The following is a 25,163-nucleotide window of genomic DNA, read 5'->3' on the forward strand; positions in this document are numbered from 1 at the left end:
AAAGCCACAAAACCCTCTTAAAAAAAAAAAAGCAGCAGCTTCACTTGCTGGCTCAGCAGATGTTTTTCCGTATTATAGTTTGAAAAAGAACATGACTTGGAGGCCCTTTTACCCTTAGTCCTTCCTCCCGCCCCCCGACTGTACCATTAAATCCTAGATACTGGGGTGACTGAAAAGGATAGGGAATAAATCAGTAATTGCAAAAAAACTTTCTCCCCATTTTCTGCTTGGCAGGACTTGCTACTTTTTTCTAAGTTGTTTATAATGATCCGTTCAAGGGTTTGCTCTGCTTGTGAAGGTCACAGCCAGAGCAGGCAATGAACTTCGGACTATGGCTGGAGCGAGGTAAACAACAGCACTATAAATACCAGGGCGCTGGCCGTAGCTTGGAGGAGCAGCGGACGGAGCAGAGAGAGAGGAAGCAGGCTGGTTGGAAGGGGTTGTGTAAGTCCCAACTTTGTGTTTGCCAATCTTTGATTCTTTCAGAGTTTGGTAAATAACTTGATTTTGAGCCTGATAAAATGTTTCTGTCCTTAGGATAGAGTTTTAAAAAGGGACATGGGTAAATGAAATAAAAAGAATACAAAAGGAAGAAATAAAAAAAAATACAAAAGGAAGAGAACAAAAGAGTCCGGAATTGGGTGGGGTAGGTGAGGCTCTGCCTTGGGGACGAGGCACAGTCCTTGCAGATTTCTGCCCTGCCTGCTGGACGGGGGTAACTCTGCAAAGAGTTGTGTTGTTTTGTAGGCGGTATTGTGAGTTCAGGCTGGTCGGTCTCCCACGGAAATGCAGAGAATCTCAGGAACAATCAGATCCTGGGTTTGAGGGGGTCGAGACAGGTGTGGCCATTCTGCAGGACTGTGGAAATGTCCAGGGGTACTGTGAGCGGTTTCAGAAATCACCGCACAGGACAACACAAGAGCTGGTGTGGGGGGTAGTTGGGTGGGGAGCAGGGTGTGTCCACTGTGTGGAAGAGGTTGTCTTTGATGAAATGCAGGGTTTTGCAGTGTACAAGGTGAGTGGGTACTTTCAGGTGAACAAGGAAGGGCCCTTAGAGGACAGCCTGGAGTTTGGGGGCTGGGGAAGTTTCTGCATATTTTGCCTTTTAATGGGGGAATTCAAAACAGATGTTAAGTCTGCATGTGGTCAAGAATCTTGTTTGGTGATTGAAAAGTGGTAGGACTAGTGAAATTGACAGTTACTTTAAATAGCTTCCAGTATTTCCAGCTGAGTTATCTATCTTCATTATTTTAACATAGCTATCTGATAGTTATGATAATCAAATGTTTATTATGCAGAAATGATCCTAAGAATATAAAGTTGAACAGCCTAGAAAAAAGTTTCTGTGAACTGCATAAGCCACTACCCTAGGCCAATGGTTTTTTGTCTTTTTTCATCAAAAAACTAAATGAGGCAAAAGGGGAAGAGTCTTTTTTCATTTATCTTTACTATTTAGCCCCTTGAGAGGATATGTACATGTTGAAGTGATGAATTCACCAAGTGGTGAATTTATGCTGAAGATCCTATAGCTGCTGAAATTATGTTCTAGAAAGTAGGGGCTCGCCCTCCATTCTAGTAAGAAACAAAACAAATGGAAATACTTTGATGTTCTCTTTGCCTTCCTCAGGCATAAACCAGTAAAACCCCGGCTTCTATAGCTGTTAATGGATTTAGCAGAACTGGTTTGAATCCAGTCTCTTTTTTTTTTTTTTTTTTTTTTTAAAGATTTAGTTATTTATTTGACAGAGAGAAATAACAAGTAGATGGAGAGGCAAGCAGAGAGACAGAGAGGGAAGCAGGCTCCCCGCTGAGCAGAGAGCCCGATGCGGGCCTCGATCCCAGGACCCTGAGATCATGACCCGAGCCGAAGGCAGCGGCTTAACCCACTGAGTCTCTTTTGTGACTCACACCTGTGTGGATTTGGGCAAGATGCCGAACTCGCTCTCAGCCACAGTTTCCCAAGCTGCAGAAGGGGGTGGGTGGTGATGGTCCCATAGTCGTAAGAATGAACTGGCAGCTATGGGGAGGTGCTTAGCACCACCCTGTCGAGTTCCATAAATGCTCAGTGAGTGGTGGCTATAATAAGGGTAATTGTGCCATCAGTAGAAATAACATCCTAAAGAAATCCCCTAGATTGAGTCCAGATGCAACCTCTATTTTTAAATAGTAGAATCTTAAAAATGTTAGAATAGTTGGGATGGACTTAATAAATCCTTTAATTCCCCCCTCTTTCCTTTTAGTTAGACTCTTACCAAGATACCCTATACAGGTAGGAATTTTGTGGTGTTAAATGATGTGAAAGATAGTCAGGTTTTTAAAAATTCTGTCCACATCTACCAGTGCACCAGAGCCCCACTCAGTCTGGTTCTAGCCTTTCTATACGCATCTTAATTCTGGGCTCTCTCTGGGTAACTGATCATTAGCTGCCCACCTTCTTTCCCTCCCCTGTGTCCCCCCAAAGTACTTTTACTTTCTTATCCCAGATTAGCACCTGAAAATGTGCCAAATTCCCAGTTCTAGAATGTTGTCTCTCCATGGACTTTTATATCAGAATAAGCCTGTCCCTGGGTGGATTTTTTTCTTTTTCTGCTCATCTCTGCTGAATGAGTTCCTATTTTTGCTACCTCTTTACAGATCCCTTGTTTTATGTGTACCTCACTGCTGGGAGAGTTAGCCTTAGTTTGGGGATATTTCTGGTCAGATACTGGACTTTTCTACTTAGAAGAGGGCATCTTTTTACCCAAGAGCACAGAAACTTCCTGAAAGTCATGGTGGCCAATACATGGGCGGAGTTTGATTGCAGTGAGTTTGGCGTGGTAGAGGGACAGTGATTTGTGGCATATCTCCTTGGTCAGAGTTTTTTCTTTGGTCGTATTTACCTCAGATGTGGTAGTAACAATTTGGGAGGCAGTTTTATACCTGAAAAGATTCAAACCCTTTATTGTTAACATAGAGCTAGACTTTAAAGAGTAAGAGGAACAAAAGAGCCATACGCAGGAGACTTAGAAATGCAGAATGCTTGAACCTGCGGAGCTAAGGGCCCCACCTCAGCCACCTTCACGGTGACAAATTGCCCTCACTGCCACCTCCGTTCTTCCTGGGTTCTCTTTCCATGCTGGCTCTTTTCCTTCCTTTCTTAGATTGATAGGGGGCAGAAAGCCAGCAGTCAGAACTTGCATCTCCAAGCTCTTATTTGAGAGAGAGAGAGAGAGAGAGAGAGAGAGAGAGAGACATGAGATGGGGGAGGGGTAGAAGGAGAAACAGAGTCTCTGCTGATGTAGGGCACCATCCCTGGACCCCACGATCATGACTTGAGCCAAAGGCAGACCCTTAACCCACTTAACCGGCCCAGCCACCCAGGCGCCTGCATCTCAAAAAATCTTGTTTGCAGAATGTTACTTGACTATAGAGGCCACAATCTCAAAATTTTTCTAAACCTTTATCTTCTAGACAAGTAGTTGGCTGCCTGTTGAGGCAGGTCTCCACAGCTTCACTAACGTTTCTGGCCAAGCCAGGTGGTTCAGAGATGCTTGGACAACTCCCCTGCCTCTGGCGGATTTTTTAACCCCTTCTGGGTGGGAAGGTTGGCGCGGGCAGGTCCAACATCAGGAGCCCGGCAACACTGAGATGGAATCCCGGGCTAGCTGCTGATGGGAAGGGGGAGGGCACTGGCTGGATTTATAGAAATCCCTGGTTATGACTGTGAAGTCACCCGTGGAGATGACAGAAAGGTTTCCTCTATTACAGGACAACCCCAGCAATGTGGAGAAGCTTGGGACTTGCCCTGGCTCTCTGTCTCCTCCCAGCGAGGGGAACAGAGAGCCAGGGACAGAGCACCATGTGTAAGCAACCTCCCGAGTGGAGCATAGGAGATCAGAATCCAATGCTGAACTCAAGTGGTTCAGTGACAGTGGTGGCCCTTCTTCAAGCCAGCTGATACCTGTGCATTCTGCAGGCGTCCCGGTGAGTGTGGTTCTGTGCTCCAGGACTTCTCAAGGGGAAAGCTATTGAACACGTACATACACACATAAAAGAAACACAGAAATGGAAAAGATGTGTTTATTAAATCACATCTTTAGAAAACTATACATGTTTGCCTAAAACATCTTAGAACAGAGTATACTAGGAGGATCTATACCAGAGCATTTATAGTGGTTTTCCTGGGATTATAGAAAAATTTTCTTCATTTTATGGACCCATAGTTTATAATGTCTTACTAAGTATGTATTACTTGTGTAATGAAATGTTCTAAAATGTAATCCTGCGAATGTGTTATTTTGATAGAGGAAGCAAATGCGAGTGCTTAGCTGGAGGAGCATCAACACTAGACTTGCCATCAAACGTCCTGTGTCATTTCACAAATACATAAAATGTATATATAAATTATATGTATAACAAATATATTTGTTAGGCTCTTCCGTAAGTATTTATTGGGTAGAATTCTCTGTGAAATGGATTTTAAAATGTACACTTTGTAAGATTAATTTGAGGACCAAATGAGTTATTGCTTGTGCAGTCATTTAGCATGAGGTTTTAACTGAGCACAAGTATTCAATAAATAATTGAAAAAACATAAGTTTTAGTTTTTTACAACAATGTAAAGAAGAGATATAAGTAAAAAATAGCAAGAGTTTCATGTAAAAAGTAGTGAGGAGAGAGAAGACTAATAAATGAGATTATTCCTTTTTTGCGTTTTTCCCAAATATTTCAGATTGGAAGACCTGCGAGTAAAACTGGAGAAAGAAGGATATTTGAACATCTCTTATGTTGTTGTTAATCATCAAGGACTTTCTTCTCAATTACAATATATGAATCTTAAAAATAAGGTTTCAGAGCATATTCCTGTTTATCAACAAGAAGAAAACCAAACAGATGTCTGGACACTCTTAAATGGGAAAAAGGATGACTTCCTCATATATGACAGGTGTGTATGACACACACCACACACACCAAATTAAAGCATAACCTGCTTTGCATTTAATTTAAGAGTAGTGGTTTAAAATAAGGCATCTTCTTTTGTTTTTATTACCAGATACTCAGAATGAACACATTAAAATGTTTGGTTTTAATGTTTTTTTTTTTTTTTTTTAAGATTATTTATTTATTTATTTATTTGAAGGACAGAGATCACAAGTAGGCAGAGAGGCAGAGAGAAGAGGAAGCAGGCTCTCTGGGATCATGACCGGAGCCAAAGGCAGAGGCTTTAACCCACTGAGCCACCCAGGCACCCCGGTTTTAATGTTTGTTTGTTTTAAATTTTTTATTTCTTTTCAGCATAACAGTATTCATTGTTTTTGCACCACACCCAGTGCTCCATGCAATCCCTGCCCTCTCTAATACCCACCACCTGGTTCCTCCAACCTCCCACCCACCCCCTTCAAAACCCTCAGATTGTTCTTTTTTTTTTTTTTTTTACCTCAGATTGTTTTTGAAATGACTTTCTTTTGTGCAGAAGAATCCACCATTCTAATAGGGAAACACAGAAAATTGACTATATGCCAGCCCTCCCCCCATGATTAGCATTCTGAAAAAGAAGGAGCAATTTGTATATCATAGACAATTCTAACCTGAGAATTTTGCAGATGAGTAACTATACTTTGCAGACCACTTGCTTATCTCTGATCTGATTAATAGTTTAAGAGTGACATACCTGAACTTCTAAACTATAAAGTATGTTAATCATTTAGGTCTAATCTGCATAAATCTGCTTTTGATCCCTTGAAGAATAAAACATTTGTATTTTGAGGGAACCTAGGTGCTTACATTATTTGATATGACCAGCATGACTAGTTGATGCTGTTTTCTTTGGACTCTCCGAAATGGTGAGCCAGCCTCTGTTGAGGACTAAGCCCTACTTTATCTTACTCTAAGTATTTTTGTTTATTGTGTTATTTTAGTCACCATAATACTCTAAATATTTTTAATATTATGTATTCTTTTCGGACTATAAACTCCTTGTTTAGATAGTTGCAAAGTGTAGTTCTTTGATATTCACATAATGTTATATATCCTGGGTAAAATGTGGGCAAGGACATTTCAACTCCACCATTTCTGAGAATACCAAGTATTGTAATTCCATTTCTTTCATTATGCTGAAATTTTCATTGCATCATATATATATACATATATATATATGTATGTATGTATGTATGTATTTTAAAGATTTTATCTATTTATTTGACAGAGAGAGAGAGATCACAAGTAGGCAGAACAGCAGGCAGAGAGAGAGGGAAGCAGGCTCCCCCCCCAAGCAGAGAGCCCGATGTGGGGCTCTATCCTAGGACCCTGGGATCATGACCTGAGCCGAAGGCAGAGGCTTTAACCCACTGAGCCACCCAGGCACCCCTGCATCAGATATATTTTTTAACTAAATGGGCTACTTGCTAAGAAATGAGGATCTTTTTTGTTGCACTGTAAATTTTTTGTTGTGTGGAATTTGTGCTGCCATCGTAGTTATGAAAACCTCATGTGATTTGCAGAGCCCAGTTTATAATAAGTCAATGGTTTGGGCATTGGTAGAGTTTATGTGTCTTACCAAACTGTATTTGACCAAGTCATAGTGACTAAACTTAACATAGTTTTGATATTATTAATGTTGGTTTATCTATAACATTTTGAAATGCTTTTATTAGATTCACTGTATCCTTGCTGTGACATAAGGTGGTATTAAGTGCTAGGGAGCTCATCTGAGATCCCATTCAAGGAAATTTACTGAAGTTATGAATGGATGGGTGTCCGTTTTAAGACCATTAAGCCAACAATACAAGTCCCAAACTGCTTATATACGATCACGGTACAGAAACTATTGTAATGATACTGTGTTTTGTCTTTTTTTTTCAGATGTGGCCGTCTTGTATACCATCTTGGTTTGCCTTATTCCTTCCTAACTTTCCCATATGTAGAAGAAGCCATTAAGATTGCTTACTGCGAAGAGAAGTGTGGAAATTGCTCTCTCACGGTATTTTATTTTCCTCAATTATTTTTACTGGGAGAAAAAAGAAAATCTTTTAGGAGCTATCTAAATTGTTTCAAGACCAATTAGCTAATCAGTGTTTCTGTTGGCTATATTAAAAATAAACAACAGTAATTTCTATAATTACACACTCCTTCTATTATGTAACATGTACTATAAGACATTTTTTTCAAGATCCGTATTTCTGCTTTTATCTAGAAGTTTTGAAAACAAAAGTCAGTATAGATCACATATTTCAAATATCACCAAATGATACTGCGTGTGTTCAAAGTGCTCAAAGAATTCAGCTAACATAAAATAACATTATTATAATATCCTGAATGTGTTCACATAAGAGCATACTGATAGCAAACCTAATTCATGGCATTACCTGAAATGGAATTGGGACCCAGACAGCTACTTAATTTGTCAAGGATCAGCTTTTCTGTGAAGCCCTTACACTGTCTGCCCATTTTGTAGCCAGAATCACCATGTTTATTTCACAACAGAATAGATTTTCTACTCATTACTGTTATTTCTCTCCTAACAACTATGAGAATATTTCTTCCTTGTTATAAGAAGCTCTCTTTAAATATGGTTTATGAAAAGATACTCAAGGAATTGATTTTAATTTATACTAACTAGAACCCCTTCCCCATGTTGAAAAGGAAAATAATTCCAAACAGTTTTCCTTAATAGGGCAAATTAGAAAAATTTAAACTCAGGTTTAAACATAATTCCTTTTTTAAAAAAAGATTTTATTTATTTATTTGATAGAGATCACAAGTGTGCAGAGTGATAGGCAGAAGGAGAGGGAGAAGCAGGCTCCCCACTGAACAGAGAGCCCAACGCTGGGCTCAGAGGTTAATGGCAGATACTTAGCCATTGAGCCACCCAGGCACCCCTAAAAATAATTCTGAATTTAATTTGTGAGCTATACATCTTTCAGATTTTTTCATATGTAAAGAAAGCTATCTCAATTTTTAATGAAATATTTAACTAATTTAGTTGTTATTAAGCACAATAGGTTAATTACTCTAGTTATATAATTTTCACATTTTAATCTTTGTCATAATCCTATGAAGCTTATTCTAATGCATTTAAAGAGGGGAAGACTGAGATAATGCAATAAAGTATTAATTCAATGTCTGACTTCTAAGTGCTTAATAAATGCTAGCTAATATTGATTCCTCATATTCTGGGGTTATTTTAGTATTTTGCATTTTTGCAAGTGCCTAATAGTTACAAATATACCCAGTTATATTTAAACAAAGGCAGAAACAGTTCCCATAAATGCTTAAAATTTGTGAGCCACCTGGAAATAGGAATAATATCCATATATATCTGATATGCCAAAGCAAATTGGACTTTTCCTATTTCATTGTATCCTAGATGCCATCAATTAAATGACACATTATTTAATGTACTATTTTTTTTTTTTTAAGATTTTATTTATTTATTTGACAGAGAGAGATCACGAGTAGGCAGAGAGGCAGGCAGAGAGAGAGAGAGGAGGAAGCAGGCTCCTGCTGAGCAGAGAGCCTGATGCGGGACTCGATCCCAGGACCCCGAGATCATGACCTGAGCTGAAGGCAGTGGCTTAACCCACTGAGCCACCCAGGCGCCCTATTTTATGTACTATTTAAAAAAATTCTGTCAAGGTAGGACACAATGTAGTAACACTATCAACAGTAGGATGCATTCTGATTTTAAAGACATTAAAATGTGAAAAAAATACATTGAAGGATCGATAAAATGTAGGATTGATAAAATATAGTAATTGGTTTTTTGAAATTAGACTACTGATACCAATCTTTGAACATTTAGAACACTATGTGGTATATTTTAAACATTTACCAAATTGTTACTATGTCAAATTGTTTATAGTATTAAATTCTCAAAAGTGAAGGAAATAGTCAAAACTAAAAGGCACCCTATGAAATGGGAGAAGATACTTGCAAATGACATATCTGATAAAGGGTTAGTATCCAAAATATATAAAAAACTTCTAAAACTCAACACCAAATAACCCTAGTAATCTAATTAAAAATGGAGCAGAGGGGCGCCTGGGTGGCTCAGTGGGTTAAGCCGCTGCCTTTGGCTCAGGTCATGATCTCAGGGTGCTGGGATCGAGCCCCGCATCGGGCTCTCTGCTCAGCAGGGAGCCTGCTTCCCTCTGTCTCTCTCTGCCTGCCTCTCCATCTACTTGTGATTTCTCTCTGTCAAATAAATAAATAAATAAAATCTTAACAAAAAAAAAATGGAGCAGAGCACATGAATAGACATTTTTCCAAAGAAGACATGTAAGAGGGCAAACAGACACATGAAGAGATGTTCAACATCACTGATCATCAGGGAAATACAAAAACTGTATTGAGATACCACTTCGCACCTGTCGGAATGGCTAAAATCAGTAACACAAGAAACAACAGGTGTTGGTGAGGATGTGGAGAAAGGGGAACCCTCTTACACTGTTGGTGGGAATGCAAACTGGTGCAGCCGCTTTAGAAAACAGTATGGAGGTTCCTCAAAAAGTTAAAAATAGAGCTACCCTATGATCCAGGAATTGTACTAGTGGGTATTTACCCAAACAATATGAAAATATTAATTTAAGAGGATACATGTGCCCCTCTGTTTATGGCAGCATTATCTACAATGACCAAATTACGGAAACAGCCCAAGTGTCCGTTGATTGATGAATGGATAAGGAATATATGTGTGTACACACACACACACACACACACACACACACACACACACACACACACGAATATTACTCAGCCAGAAAAAGAATGAAATCTTGCCATTTGCAACGGTGTGGATGAAACTAGAGAGTATTATGCTAAATGAAATAGTCAGAGAAAGACAAATACCGTATGATTTTACTCATATGTGGAAATTAAAAAACAAAACAAATGAACATGGGGGGAAAAAAGAGGCAAACCAAGATACAGATCCTTAATTACAGAGAACAAACTCGGGGTTGCTGGAGGGGAGGTGGGAGGGAGGGTGGGTTAAATAAGTGATGGGCATTAAGGAAGGCACTTGTGATGAGCACTTGGTGTTCTATGTAAGTGATGAATCACTGAATTCTGCACCTGGAACTAATATTGTACTGAATGTTAACTCTCTGGAATTTAGTAAAAATTTGGAAAAAAAGAAATAAAATAAACAAAGCAAAAAAAAAAAAAAAAAAAGAAATGAACAAATGAGCCAAGGGGGGAAAAGAGGGGCAGGGTAGCAAACCAAGAACCAGAAACAGACTCTTAACTGCAGAGAACAAACTGATGGTTACCAGAGGGGAGGGGGGATGGGGGCGGGGAAATGGGTGAAGCAGGTGATGGGGATTAAGGCCTGCATCTGTTGTGATGAGCACCATGTGTTGAATGGAAGTGCTGCATCATTATATTGTACACCTGAACCTAATACTACATTGTATGTTAACTGGAATTTGAATACAAACTTTAAAAATTACATTGAATTCTTAAAAGTACCATTTAATAGTTGTATGCAAAAATCCAGTGGAATTTTTAACTTTTCAAAAACGGTGAACACTTAAAAGATCAGTGTGAGAGACCAAAGACTCACTAACTGTGCTTACAAATCACTTTAGGTAAAAGTTTCGTATGCCGCTGCTCTATCTGTAAGCTTTGAGGCTATGATTTTGTGAGCACACTAAACAATAATAAAAAAAAAAAGACTTGCAGTAAATTAACTAGATTGATGCAGAATGGAATCTCTTGCTCAGCAGAAGATTGGTGGGATTTGCTCCTTGCCCCCCACAGCCTGACAGGAGGGACCTAGTAACAAAAGTAGTGAAGTTCAAAACATTTCCTGGCGTAAGTTGAGGCATGAAAAATGACTCATTTCGAGCAGAGTTTTTTTTGGCATTTTTGAGTTACCAGAAATTAGTTTGCTTCAGAATATAGCATTATATTTGAATAGAATGATAAAGTGATACAGGTGTGAAAGGTTCTGTGTAGGTCAGCTGCTTCTAAGACTTGATATTTGTTTGACTTTACTGCAATCAGCGGTAAGTTCTTTTAACCAGTTAATCTAGTCTTCCTTCTGCAGATGTAAATAAGGTCCTTTGTGTTCTTTTTAAGCCTTATCTGTCTCTTAATTCTTCAGAATTCTTTTTTTTTTTTCCTTTGAAGATTTTATTTATTTGACAGAGAGAGAGAGATCACAGGTAGGCAGAGAGGCAGGCAGAGAGAGAGGAGGAAGCAGATTCCCCACTGAGCAGAGATCCCAGGACCCTGGGATCATGACCTGAGCCAAAGGCAGAGGCTTTAACCCACTGAGCCACCCAGGCACCCCTCTTCTTCAGAATTCTTAAAAAATTTGGGAAATCCTCTTGATAAGAAAAATTTGATTTCTGCTGTTGATTTAACCAGTTTAGAAGCTTAGGTGAACTGTTAAATTTTAATTGGCTTATGCTGTATTTTATGTATTTACAAAACACTAATGTTAATTCCCTTGTAAGAAGCTTGGGGAATCTTTGATTAAATGCAGATTTTGTATAAGACGCAGTTTGTAATTAGGTATGACGGAAAGCAAATATTAGTAAGTCGAGGTGTTGAAACCGATTTCAGATTTGTATCTCAATATAATTCTAGAAAAACAAAGCCAGTTCAATCCTAATTAACTGGCTTGAATGTTACATATTGTAGCTCTGCAAATCATTTTTTGTGCACTCTTGCTAAATCTTTACACTTATTGATAAGTGATTGTAAATTTGTTCTAGACCCTGGAAGCTAAAGACTTCTGTGAAATGGTATCTTCGCCTACTGTGGGAAACACAACGGAGGCTCCCCAACCACACCATCACCACCACCACCACCACCACCTCCACCACCTCCACCACCACCACCATCACAAGCATGGGCATCAGCATCATGGGAACGAGGAGCTTTCGGAGACTCAGCGACCAGAAGCCCCAGATGCGGCTGAGTATCCCGCTCCTGAGGGCCTTCATCAGCACCATAAACACAAGACCCACCAAAGACAGGGCCACCCAGAGAACTGAGATCTGCCAGCAGGAAGTGAAGGTTTACAACTTTCTGTCCCACAAAAGAAGCTCTGACGAAAGGGTTGTATAAATCAGTTACTCTGCACATTGCCTAAAGATTCAGGGTTGGCCCCTAGCAGCTGATGCTGACACTGACGACATCTGATATTTGAAAAAACAGGGTCTGCAATCACCTGACAATGTAAGGAAACCCTCCCCTCTTTATGCAGCTGACAGGGCCTGTGGGCAGAGGAGAACGTCATTGAGTCTTGACAGTGACGTTTGCCTCCTGCTGCCTGACAAGCAAGTCAGCAGCTTCAGCCCACAGAAGCCAGCACCAATTGAAGCTGAAAAAATAAGGCCAAAATGTGAAAATGACCTTCATACTAAATAGTTAAATAAGACATACTCCCCAAGTAGGTCTGGACAATTTCATTTCCAGCATTTTATAAGCTTTCTAATTAATACTGATCCAAAAATAAGAATTGGATTTGTACAAACATGGAGAAATCTATTACATTGGCTTACAAATTTAAAAATTTAAATCAAAGAAATTTTTGCCCAAACCATGTTTTCATTATTTTATTATAAAGGTGATTGCAGCATTTGGTTAATATGTCTTTCTTTTTCTTTTTCCAGCATTCTACTTGCTTTAATGAGAACAGAGACATAAACTATGACCTAGGGGTTTCTGTTCGATAGTTCGCAATTTAGAATGGAGAAGGAACAACAAAGACATGTTTTCCATTTTTTTCTTATTTCTCAAAAAAATATCTTAGTCTTTTAAATCTTAGGTTTTTAATTGAGTAAACCTTTAAAGAACTCAGTGAATTCATCTTTTAAGTTCCAGAAATACTGACCCATGAATATTTTGCTAGGACTACATTTTAAATATCTACTTACACTTTGTATATCTAAGAGTCTTGATTTTCACTATCATGTATGAAATGAAGCCCCTATATCCTATTTTCTTTATCTAGCATATCATACTCTTAAATTTGAGAGTCTGTCTTGAGAGTTGTAATGGAAAAGATAAAAGAATGTTGTCTGTCTGTTGATTGTTTAGAAAGTATTTCCATAGTCAATGATGGTTCAATAGGTAAACTAAGGCCTATAAACCTGAACTCCTTTATGGTTAATACTGTTAAGCAAGAATGTAGTACACGATTGGCCAGATGTGGATTTGTTTAAATAAACTCAATTTAAAAAGTTTGAAGCTCTCCTTTCTCTTTGTTATTATTTGGGCAGTATGTTCTATTAATGATGGAAGTAAATAAACTGCTTTTAAAGAAATTAGGTAGCAACTAGTGAATTTACTTTCCTACTCAAAACCGTCTACGCTTAAGGTAGGAACCTTTCCCAGTAGGTTTAAGATCAGAATCTTTGTTAAGGGAGAGACGTTGCTCTAAATCATGAATGGTATTCCGAAGAACTGCAATCTCCTTGTTTTTTTCTTCTTGAAGATGTTGAAGCTTCTAAATAAAGCAGAATGAAATTTGTTACTGCAATTCAGAAAACAGGAGGATTAAATACAAGAAACAAACAAAAAAAAAAACAGTAAAAACTGCATTTCTTTCTTAAGTAGGTATTTTTAAAAGAGCTTATTTTGAAAGGTTTATAATTTTATCTACAGGAGACTTATGGGGTGAAAGGGGACTAAGGATACCAAAATACGTATTAGCACCATTTGTTCTCGTTTATTCCCTTCTCCCGATAGAGCTTGAAGCTATAAACCATACAGGAGTTGAACAAAAAGAAACCTATTATCTGAGTGCCTAAATAACTTCAGAATAGTAGGTCACCCCTAGTTCAGAATGTATTACAGAATTCCTTAGATGGCCCAAAGAGTCAAAGACTTCCGTAATGTTTTAATTTACTGCTAAGATTTACAATTTTAAATTAAAGGTGACTTTTAAAGTTTTATCTATCTATTTTACAGAGAGAGAGAGCACTCAGTGGGGAGGGGCAGGAGGAGGGAGAAGGGGAGAGAGAATCTCAAGCAGTTTTCATGCTCAGCACATGGCCCAATGCAGGGCTCAATCTCATGACCCTGAAATCATGACTTGAGTTGAAACCCATAGTCTGATGCTTAACTGAGCCCCCCAGGCACCCCAAATTGAAAGTGACTTTAAAAGATTATTTAAAACCCAAGATCTTCCTGATTATGTGATATATTTTAAGAAAAACCATTAAGTATATCGTTAATAAATACTAGACAGCTTTTATAGAAACACACTAAGAAAATATTTTCTTAAGAAATAGCTATGGAAGAAAATCTCACATACCCTTCTGTAGATACTCTGTGGCAAAACAGTAGAATCTGGATATGATTTTGATTTAGTTTGAACTCTTGCTAGTTTGGCATCAAACTGAATCAAGTTTAAAAAGAAAGTTATTGAGAAAATTCTAGCTAAACAACTAAAACAATTATTTCTGTAAATATAAGCATAATTCATTATATTTTTAACATAATCTGTGATTTAAGTATATTCTCTGTGTAACACAGGATAGAGAAGTCTTCCCTTAAAGGAATAATTTTTAAGAAAGAGTAAAGAACACCCAAACAAGATTAACCTTGCTGCCTGTTAAATTACCTGGAGAACTTTTTAAAAGTACCAAATGCCTGGGCAGTGCTTTGGAGATTTGGGGATAGAGTCAGCATAATCTTTTTGTTAAGACATTAGGAAGGAATCTAGATAACCAGGATTAGGAATCTAGTTAACATAAAGATGGGTAAAAATATTTTCATGTTACCATGAATGTCCTTTAGTAAAGAAAAAATAGTGTAGTCAACAGTCATGGGGTAAAAACTCATATTACCCTTCTGTAAAATCATTGAGGCTGAGTAGTAGAATTTGGATATAATTTTAGTTTGAACTATTATTGGTTTGACATTAAACTGAATCAGGTTTAATAAAAATTCTCATAAGTTGTTCTTACAGGTCATTTTTTTTTTTTTTTTTGGCAAAATCTTCCCCCCCGCTTTTTTTTTTTTTTTTTTTTACTTAATTTGTCAGAGAGAGAGAGAGAGCGAGCATGTGAGAGCCCAAGCAGAGGGAATGGCAGGCAGAGGGAGAAGCAGGCTCCCTACTGAGAAGGGAGCCTGATACAGGACTTGATCCCAGGACCTGGGATCATGACCTGAGCTGAAGGCAGATTCTTAACCGACTGAGCCACCTATGTATTCCACGAAGCCTTCCCTTATAATTCTTCCCTTCGTGCTGAGTTTAGTGTGACCTCTTTGTGGTCGAAAAACAAACTCAGTGAGATTGTATTCTGGTTTAGGGAGGTAAATGGATAGCTATGATAAAGATGAATAACAAAAAGTTCTGTGTATCAGTGTAAACAACAGACTTGGGCTAGACCAGGGACAGGGCACAGATGGCAAACAGAACACATTTTCAGGAAATGGATTAGAAGTTGATGGTAAATCTTGAAACATGGCCTACTATATCTCAGTTGGCTATCCAGCCCTTCCTCTCTGTGGGTTGTGGCCCCACTTGACCAGAGAAAGTGGCAGCAGCAAAATGCTTGTCAAGTCAACATCAGTCCCCTTTGCACAAGGAGTATACAGATTTCACCGCTGTACCTTACCAAGCACCCAGAGATACCAAGCTTTCATGAACATGAATAGTAAGCTAACTAAGCTGGTGAATTCTGACAGCAAAAGGTAAAGTGGGAGTCCGGTTGGGGAAAAACAATGGAAAAATGATAGACATGGAGATTGGTAGAATCTAGAAAAAATTTTTAAAGAATAAATACATTCTCAAAACATCCATGTCTTAGAGATTCTGACATCTGGTTAAACAACCTCCTGAAAGGGCTTTAGTTTGACCTTTGAGATGCTTTATTTGAAGTCCCTTGAACATTAAAAAAAAAAAAAAAAATCTGGTTTGTCTACCTGCATGGTAAGTATTTTCCACAAGTTTATTAGAGAGCAACTTGGCTCTTCTTGCTCTTCTTCTTTTTTTAAGATTTTATTTATTTATGTGACAGAGACAGAGTGAGAGAGGGAACACAAGGAGGGTGAGTGGGAGAGGGAGAAGCAGGGGGAGTGGGAGAGGGAGAAGCAGGCTTCCTTTTGAGCAGGGAGCCGGATGGGGGGTTCAATCCCTGGAATCAAGACCTGAGCTGAAGGCAGACACCTAGACTGAGCAACCGAGGTGCCCCAACTTATCTCTTTTTAACAAAGCTGAAGGAATTTCTAAGTGGTTTACAAGCGTTCCACAATTTCTGCTGAAGAGAGAAAAATGTTAAGATTAGAAACATTCGCTCCACTGCTGGAATGAATGGTGGTCCTCTGATGCTTGCCTAGGCTCAGCTACACAGTGTGGGAAATGCTGAGGTGCAGGTCTCCTGTCCCAGAGGAAACAGTAGTCTCTGTGGACCTTTTCAATGACTGAAGTGTCCCACCTTCAGGCCAAGTGCTGAAAGGCAAGGTAGCTAGCTGTGTCCGATGTTTGAGAGCTGCATGTGATGGAGAGTGAGCCTGTGTGTGTGTGGGTGTGTGTGTCAGTTTTATCTTCTCCTGAAATTTATCTCACTGTGATGGAAAAGAAAGTCTTATTTAGACTAAGGGATGCATCTTCAAATTTAGCAAACTCGTGCATACTTACCTCTAACTGTAATTTGATAATTTCACTTTGTTTCTCCGTTTCTTGTGTTCTCAACTTTGCATTTAACTCTGAAATTTCTACCTCCTTTTTCTCTATCAGTTCTTTATGCTTTTTTTCATTTGACTCAACTGAACAAAAGTAAATAAAGTTAATTCATTTTAACATTTCAAAAATCTTATAAATTTATAGTTAGCATTTTAAACAATCTATAAGAAAGTAGATTTTATTAATAAAAACATGTTTTAGAAAGAATTTATACACAGGTAAGCTTCTATATATTTTTGGTAAGCCCCTGCAAACTGCTTGAAATGCAAAGATTACCTGGGAAGTGCTTTTGAACAAATAAACTGATTTGTATTCTTAAACATCAATTACATACATTATATCTATATAAACATATATGTCTATATATATACAATATACATAAATATTTTATATATAATAAGGAATAGGAGACTTAGTAGTTAAAGAGGGACACAAAGCCTGGCTTCCTAGATATAGAGGGCTCCAAATTACCAGATGGTTTCAGAGCTACATCAACCCCCCGCTAACCTCTATTCCACATGACTGGGTGTCTGTCATATTCACAGCACATCTCTATGCTTCATCAAATTTCCTCTTCTCTCAACTTTCCTATTCCTATTGTTGATACCATGTCATTCAGGATGCGAGCCTCAAGGAAATTTCCAACTTTAGGGAGAAAAGAGTCAATTCATCCACAAGCCCCAACAATAAGGGCTCTCCACCCAGGACTGCTCCACTACATAGTTAGTTTCAAGCCTTGTTTTTCTTCACTTGGACTCTGTGTCCAGGCGCTCAATCACAAGTCCCTATACCCTATACACTGTTGCCAGGTTAGTCTTCCTAAAGCATACCTCTAAGTATGGCCATCACCTTCACAAAACCTTAAACCACTTCCATTTTTTATTCTATAATTCAAACAGCCAAAGAATCCAGCCCTAGTCAGTTTTTGGCTTTTTATCTGCTAACCCTTCTATGGGGCACAAAGAAAAGGTAGGAGATGGATTATTATTCCACAGAATGTCCTACGTCTCCCCCTCTATATGTATTGGCTTTTATTTTTTTCTCTGCTGAGAGCTTTTTTAAAAAAAGATTATTTATTTATTTGTTTGACAGACAGAGATCACAAGCAAGCAGAGAGTGAGGCAGAGAGAGAGGGGGAAAGCAGGCCCCCCCACCCTGCTGAGCAGAGAGCCCGATGCAGGGATCGATCCCAGGACCCTGAGATCATGACCTGAGCTAAATGCAGAGGCTGAACCCACTTAACCACCCAGGCACCCCTCTGCTGGGAGATTTTTTTCCCCCCATCTTCCCCAATGCTTCGGAGCCATATTCAGTCTTTGGGATCAGGGTCTAGTACTTAAGAGTGTTGAAAAACAGAGTTAGTAAGTTTGATAAAGTTCAATTTAGAATTTTTTCCTTAAAAAATTTTTTTTCCCTTCATTGTCTGTGCATTTTAATTCTTTCCAAGAAGTTGTGGATAACTCAAGTTCACAAAAGTTATCTTCTATGCTTTCTTCTAGCACTTTGTAGATGTAGGTTTATATTCTGACTTACGCATTTCCAGTGAAGTTTTTCATATACTGTACATAAGTATGAGCCCATACTAAGAAAAGTTTTTATTACTTTCGTGAAACCAATTAACGCTCCGTGTAAGTTCATGAGAGCTGCTTTAGTGAGGGAAGAAAACTTCATTACTGAAATAATATTCCATATGCAGACTAAATACCAAAGCTATTAATTACACATTTTGCTGTAATCTTATAAGCACATTAGCTGTTTCATATTAAGTAATGGCAAGTGCAAAAAATATAAATCCAGTTTGAAAATGTTGCAATTTATATCACATAAATATATAGAAAGGTACAAAACTTAAAATGCATCAAGGCGATGTTCATTCAAGAATACTGGCAATTACCGAAAAATGTTTTACATGCGCTTATTTCTTTCTTTTCTTTTTTTATTTTTTACAAGCATTTAAATTATTTTGTGATGTCTTAGAATTCAGCAAGTTAAAAATAACTTACTTTTTTCCTGCATATCCTGATGAAGTTTCCTTATTTCTATCTTATATCCCTCCTCTTTGATTTTCATTTCACTCATAAGTTTGGCAATATTATTCTTATATTCCTAAAGATTTAAATATATATATTTATTCTTCAATTAAATATGTGTACACAACCTTCCATTAATTAGAAAGGTAAAATTCTAAAAATTCATGTTAATTTTTAATATGTAATCATATCTCAAGGGAAAAAGGTATTGCTTATGTCCCAAATGCGTAGCTTTGAGAAGGATCAATTTCTGGTCCAAGGAGATAGAAACCTTCTAGAGACAACGTCTTCTTATCTTTACTTCCTGAATACTCATCACCAGTGTTTAACATATCATAGATGCTCGAAATATTTTGCTAATTGTTAATGAATAAATGCCATGATAACATTAAAATATGTCCATTAAAGCTATACTTTAGAGACAATATTTGGTTCTATTCGATAGCTGGCAAGCTTAATGTAATGTAAGAATCCTTTGAATGTGGTCTATTTCTGAAAATTATATACACATCCTTAATTCCCAGAAGAAGGTTAGGTACTACCCACAGTAAGGGTTAGTTTTATGAGGAGGAGACTAGAGAACGATGAATTTGGGACTGGAGAAGTTCTCACCAGGTGCCCGAGACTGGTTTCCTCGGTTGCTAAAGCACGGAAGTGATTATTGTGCTAAGGTGCTGAGGGGCAGTCAGAGATGTGTTGGAGAGAAAGTCACCCAAGATAAAATTTACAATTTTTCCAGAGGGAAATTTTACATAAAGAAACCACTCTTGGGCCCAAGATGTAGGCAGGAAAAGGGAAAGCAGCAAGAATAAAAGTGAAATAGATGCTGAGAAACGTACGTCAATGAAGGCACGAGGTTCAAGAAAAGCTTCTTCTCAACTAAACATCTTAACAGAAGGGACTTAGTTTTACTCATCACTGTAACTCCAACTCCCAGTGTATATCTCTGGGTAATATTTGTTGAATGAATAAGAGTGCCAACAAGAATTACTTAAGTCAAAATTTCCTAGTCTAGACCCAGGAAGTGGGCTTTTGATGATCCATTAACTTTCTGAAATTGTATGAAAGTTAGACACAGGTATGTATGCATGCGTACCATTGAGCATTTTTCTCCGCGTGTTCACAGCTTTCAACAGATATTCAGCGGTACTGAGGTTAGATGTCCGTAATTAAACATGGAGGTACGTGTGCCAAGATTATAGAAGTTCAAGGGGAGATAATGTTTGTGCTACTGCTTGTGCTACTTAACCTGCCTGGCAACTTATAGGACTAGCCAAACCTATCTAACCATTGACAGTAATTAAAGCTTGGCAGGTGAATATAGGGGTGACTCTCATAAAACTGCCACCTTTCACATGCATGTATCTAGATTTCTAGATGGGCAACCAGAGTTGGCCTTCATAAACTACTCCTGACTCAGCACTTGCTGTTCTGAGGAACCACAAGAGACAAGTCTATGTATGTTTCCATTCCCCATTGATTTTGCCGTGGGAAGATGCTAACACTGAAGTGGAAAGCGCCCGTTAATCTGGAAAAAGAATTTTCACTTCAGCCTCCAGGCAAAAAGGCTAGTTTAATAGGTGGGTTTGGGCCTGGCTATACCTCACTAAGTTCTTCTCCCCAGCTTTAACCTGCGTCAGCTCTGAGGAATCTGATTCTTTTCTCTTTCTAAGGGGACCAAGTCCCAAGAAGTTATTCTTGGTTGCCTTTTCATTCACCTTCTGGGAACTTCAAATTACAAGGGGAAACCCCCATGTTGTGTTTTTGTTTTTTATAAAATCTAAGGATCCTCTGTATGCAAATTACAAAACCTCTTCCAGTCTCATAAATAAGGTCATTCGGTACCTCCTGAGTGTTTTTCTAGAGAGTGGTTCTCCATATGCTTTGGATGTGCCGGGATATTTTGTGCTAGAGACTTCTCATTGGACTGAGGTCATCCTTAGTTTGCTTTGAACAGCTGCTAATTAAGAACTTCTGAATCTTGGATTATGGTATTTTCTCTTTAATTTTATTTTCTCTTTAATTTCCACCCCTTTGAAAACTCCTAAAGTATCCTAGGCAAAGCAATATTCTGTGGTTTGACATTTTAGAAGAGAAAGAAGGCAGCGATTTCTCCCCCTTCTCTCTGTCCCAATTATACCCTAACTTTTATACATATAGTTGAGCTTTAGAAGCAAATATGGAAAGAATAGGAAAGAGGAAAAGAAAGGGATAAAGGAAAAGAAAAATAAAGGGTGGGATATATTCCAGAGATATTTAAATTATCTCAAGTGAGGGACCAGATTGAATTTGGAAATGATCCTTCAAGTTGAAGTTCTAAGCTTGATAAAGATCCAGTTTGAGTTTTGGAAACCTTAGGTCTGCCAGTTTGACATATTGGCTCTTGGGAGATAAGACAAAAATGATAATAAGCCTCCAAAAGGGCAGTGGGAACTGACATTTACGGAGCACTTTTTATGTTCTAGGTACTGTGTTATCTGTTTTATAATTGCTGTCATATGCTGTTCCTATGGGAAAAAAAGAAAAAGTAGCAGAGGGTATGGTAGCCTTTGGGAGAGAAATAATTGGTGATCAAATAAAATCCTCCTTTCATTTGGATGATGCAATAAAAGTACAACAGATTACTCAAACCAAAAAGATTAAAGATTCATTTATTTTATAATAAAAATATTTTAAAGTGTTAATAGAGTACACTCTAGGGGTGTCTTTCTGGCTCAGTCAGTGCAGTGTGTGACCCTTGATTTTAGGGTTGTGGGTTTGAGCCCGTGTTGGGTGTAGAGATCACTTAAAAATAAAATCTTTGAAAAAATAGAGTATACTCTAGAGTAAAAATTCTGTTAACATAATTAAAAATATGTAAATATGTATCACAACAGTTACATTGCTTTTGGTGGAAATAAAAAATGCAAGTGATATATTAGTGTATTATAGTCTCAAAGAGACTTGAGTCCTTCAAATTATTTAAAGATCTGTATATGTTAAAAACTCTGGCACACATATACACATATTTATTTCCTTTCCAAATTTTGACTGTCCTCATTAATGAGAACAACCCCCCTTTTTCTCTAATTCAATAAGACAAATGCTGTACAGCAATTTGACTGAACATAAAAGTATATAAACTCACCTGTTCATGAGATTTAAAATTTTCTTTCATAAAATCAGCACTTCTTTTTAGTTGTTCATTTTCACCTGTGTAAAAATCACCAGACGGCATCCTAGTACATAGTACTTTTTAACTAATATGGGAAAACATTTAACATTTCAAGTTTCCATTCATGTATGCATACAGTGCATTCATATAGCCTCTACTATATGGGGCGGGGGGCTCTGTGCATAGCACTGGGAATGTTAAAACAAACAAAATTATAGCTCTTCAAAGAAGAGTGTAATTGTAAAACAGATGTGGAAGTAGTTACAAAATGCTATGATAATTGCTCTGTAATGGCAGTGTGTCTGAAATACCATGAGAGCCCGTGGAAGAAAAGCATCAATCAGCTGGAGGTCAGGAAAGGATTTACAGAACAGGAACCACTGGCAATGAGACTTAAATGAGAAGGGTTACTCCATGCTGAAGGGAGGAATTTCACATGCAGAAAACTGCAGAGACCTTGGATTTGAGTGAGTATAGCATGTTTGGGAAAATTACAATTCAAGTAGAGTACTGTTGGAGTGTAGACTGTGAGGAGGACGTACTAAATAGGGTGAAGCCATATCCTAACAGAAGGTGGACATATTCTGTATGAATGACTTTAAATTTTATTTTATAGGTTATGGAGTCAAAGGATTTTTAACAGTAAAGTGAAATGATTAGTTATAGGTTAAAAAAATTATCTGGCAGTGTAAAGGATGAATGGGAGAGTTTTGACCCTAGAGAATTGGGTATTAGTAAAAATAGATCAAGTAAGAAATAACAAGATCCTAAATTAGGTCAGTGGCAGTAGGACACAAAAGGAAAATGAAGATGATTTAGATAGTAAGGTGGTAAGATTACGAGAGACTTAGTGATTGCCTGAATAGCAGAGGCAAAAAAAAGGGGGGGGTACTTTGCTTTGTAGGTTGGGTAATTTGTTGAGGTAAATGAAAAATGTTCATCAGTTTGGGAAAAAGTAAAGGAGGAAGACTTTTTAGGAGTGAAATGATGAGTGCAGATCTTTACCACGTTGAATCTGATTGCTTGAGATATTCAGGGAATATTTCTGGTAGGTTGAGAAATATTCATAAGTGGCCAAAGCAAAGTATCCTGTAAAGGAGACTGAAAAGCGTCCAGAGATGCAGGAGAGTGATGATTAAAAAAGGAAAGGTTAGAGGGGTCATAATCAATGGCAATAAATGCAATAAAAAGATCAAATGAAAGCACTTAGAATCTGAAAACTTTGGGAAATGCCCAACTGTTGTCAGTTGAAGACCACGTGAAGATGAAAACTACATGAAGATGAGGAAATAGATAGTGAGTATAGACCATTCTTTTGAGGTTTGATTGTAAAAGGAAAGAGTGAGGGCAATAGGAAGGAATAAATCCAATGACAGGGAAACATTGTTTTCTTGTTTATTTAAGAGATGGGAGAAAGCTGAGTTGTTTAAATGCTGAGGGGGATGGACAGCAGAAAGAGAAATGAAAAACAGAAGAGGGGACAACTGAAGATACAATACCCCAGAAGAGAGACAAGAGTTAAACCCAAGTGGAAGAGTTAACTCTGGATGGGAAGAAGGATTTTCTTTCTTTCTTTCCTTCTTTCTTTCTTTCTTTCTTTGTTTTTTTAAGTGAAGAAGGAAGATAGTAAGGATATGTCCAGATATGTATATATTTGGGAAGGGTGTGGCGGGAAGAAGAGGTAGTAGATGATAAGAATGAGGTAGTTTACAGGGTACTTGAGGGGCTCAGTCATTAAGCAGCTGCCTTTAGCTCAGGTCATGATCCTGGAATCCCTGGATGGCTCAGGAATCATCTGGGCTCCCTGCTCAGTAGGGAGTCTGCTTCTCCTGTTGTTCCTCCGCCAGTTCGTGTTCTCTCTCTCTCTCTCAAATAAATAAAAATCTATAAAAAAGGATGAGGTAGTTTATGTCTGACAGCTTTCATTTTTTTTTCTGTGAAATAGAAAATAAAATAAGTTGAAAGAGAAACAAATTTAAAGTTGGGGGTTTGAAGAGTGAAAAGTTTGAAAAGCCAGGTAAATGAAGGGTATAATTGAAACTGAGATTTATAATTAATATGGGTCTGTAATGTATGATTGGATTGATCCATATTTGAGGATTAGTCTAATTGGTATTACAGAATGGGTAAGGGAAATAAAACCACTCCCAAAAGAGATGATAAGTGATATTCTAAACTAGATATCTATGCTAAAAAGGAAGGAGAGTTTTATCCTACAGCAACATTATTGAGAATATAGTTATATTTACTTAATGTCTATTCATGTAAAACTTAAATTAAAAAATGAAATGTATTAAAATATGGTTTTGCATCTTTAATTTGCCCTATTGTTTCCAACCTACCATAGTGGACATCTTTTTATATATAACTAAAAGCCCTCTCATGACACAGGATGATGAAGGAGTAGAGCCTGACAGTTTCCTATACTCATTCTTGTTAACTTCTAGGTGTTTTAAGGAAAAGCAGATATACTTAGACCAGGAAAAATCCCATTCTGATATAGTGTGTGTGAGTAAGTGTTCGAAACAGAGCCAGGATCTGCACCTAAGCCAAACATAAATGGTGCTCAAAGCTAAAATTAGGCCAGGAGTAGGCATGGCACCAAGACTAATTCAAAACCATTGTGAAATAGAGACCAGAGCTTGAGTTCAGTAATTAACTAGGACCAATGACAAGGCTGAACCAGACACTAGATCTGGGTAACAATAATTCCAGTTCTGTATTATTTAGAATCAGTTTGTTGATATCCACAAATAACTTGCCAGAATTTTGATTGGGATCACACTGAATTTATAGATCAAGTTAGGAAAAACTGACATCTTGACAATATTGAGTCTTCCTATCCGTGAACATGGACTATTTCTCCATTTACTTAGTTCTTTTTTTTATTTACTTCAGAGTTTTATGGTTTTCCTTATATAGATCTTGTGCATATTTTGTTATATGTATACCTAAATATTTCATTTTGGGGCTGTCAATGTGAATAGTATTGTGGTTTTAATTTCAAATTCACTTATTCACTGCTGGTATATAAGAAAGCAATTGACTTTTATATATGAACCTTGTATATTGCAACCTTGCCATAACTGGTTATTAGTTCCAGGTTTTTCTTTCCTTTTTTCATATCTTTTGGATTTTCTACATAGATGATACTGTAATCTATGAACAAAGACCGTTTTACTTCTTCCTTCCCAATCTGTATACCTTTATTTCCTTTTCTTATCTTATTGCATTAACTAGAATTTCTAGTTTAATGTTTAAGGAGTGGTGAGATAGGCTCTTTGCCTTATTCCTGATCTTAGTAGGAAGCCTCAAATTTCTCAGCACTAAGTATGGTGTTAGCTGTAGACTTCTA

At 37.7% G+C, this 25,163-nt stretch overlaps 2 protein-coding genes across 6 annotated transcripts in view; one reads left to right on the forward strand and one right to left on the reverse strand.

Annotated features, from left to right (window-relative positions):
- The first annotated feature begins 317 nt into the window (after window positions 1-317).
- SELENOP (selenoprotein P) lies at window positions 318-13,175 on the forward strand. 2 transcript variants are annotated; one of them, XM_032337488.1, is made up of 5 exons: window positions 318-444; window positions 3,748-3,963; window positions 4,712-4,924; window positions 6,841-6,958; window positions 11,700-13,175. In XM_032337488.1, the coding sequence occupies exons 2-5, from the start codon at window positions 3,761-3,763 to the stop codon at window positions 12,333-12,335; spliced, it is 1,170 nt and encodes a 389-aa protein (XP_032193379.1). In that variant the 5' UTR covers window positions 318-444; window positions 3,748-3,760; the 3' UTR covers window positions 12,336-13,175. The 2 variants fall into 2 exon arrangements, with proteins under 2 accessions (XP_032193379.1, XP_032193380.1); XM_032337489.1 differs by having other exon boundaries at window positions 372-492.
- Window positions 13,176-13,246: 71 nt separating this feature from the next.
- Window positions 13,247-25,163, reverse strand: part of CCDC152 (coiled-coil domain containing 152) — a 30,717-nt gene continuing 18,800 nt past the window's right edge. For all 4 annotated transcript variants that reach the window (XM_032337490.1, XM_032337491.1, XM_032337493.1 and 1 more), the window contains 5 exons: window positions 21,782-21,846; window positions 18,628-18,730; window positions 16,580-16,707; window positions 14,249-14,332; window positions 13,247-13,438 (listed from right to left, as the gene is read on the reverse strand). In XM_032337490.1, the coding sequence (XP_032193381.1) occupies window positions 13,289-13,438; window positions 14,249-14,332; window positions 16,580-16,707; window positions 18,628-18,730; window positions 21,782-21,846 (530 nt within the window). In that variant the 3' untranslated portion in view covers window positions 13,247-13,288. The remainder of the gene's footprint in view (window positions 13,439-14,248; window positions 14,333-16,579; window positions 16,708-18,627; window positions 18,731-21,781; window positions 21,847-25,163) is intronic.

This window comes from Mustela erminea, chromosome 3, assembly GCF_009829155.1.
Source record: "Mustela erminea isolate mMusErm1 chromosome 3, mMusErm1.Pri, whole genome shotgun sequence".
Lineage (NCBI taxonomy): Eukaryota > Metazoa > Chordata > Mammalia > Carnivora > Mustelidae > Mustela > Mustela erminea.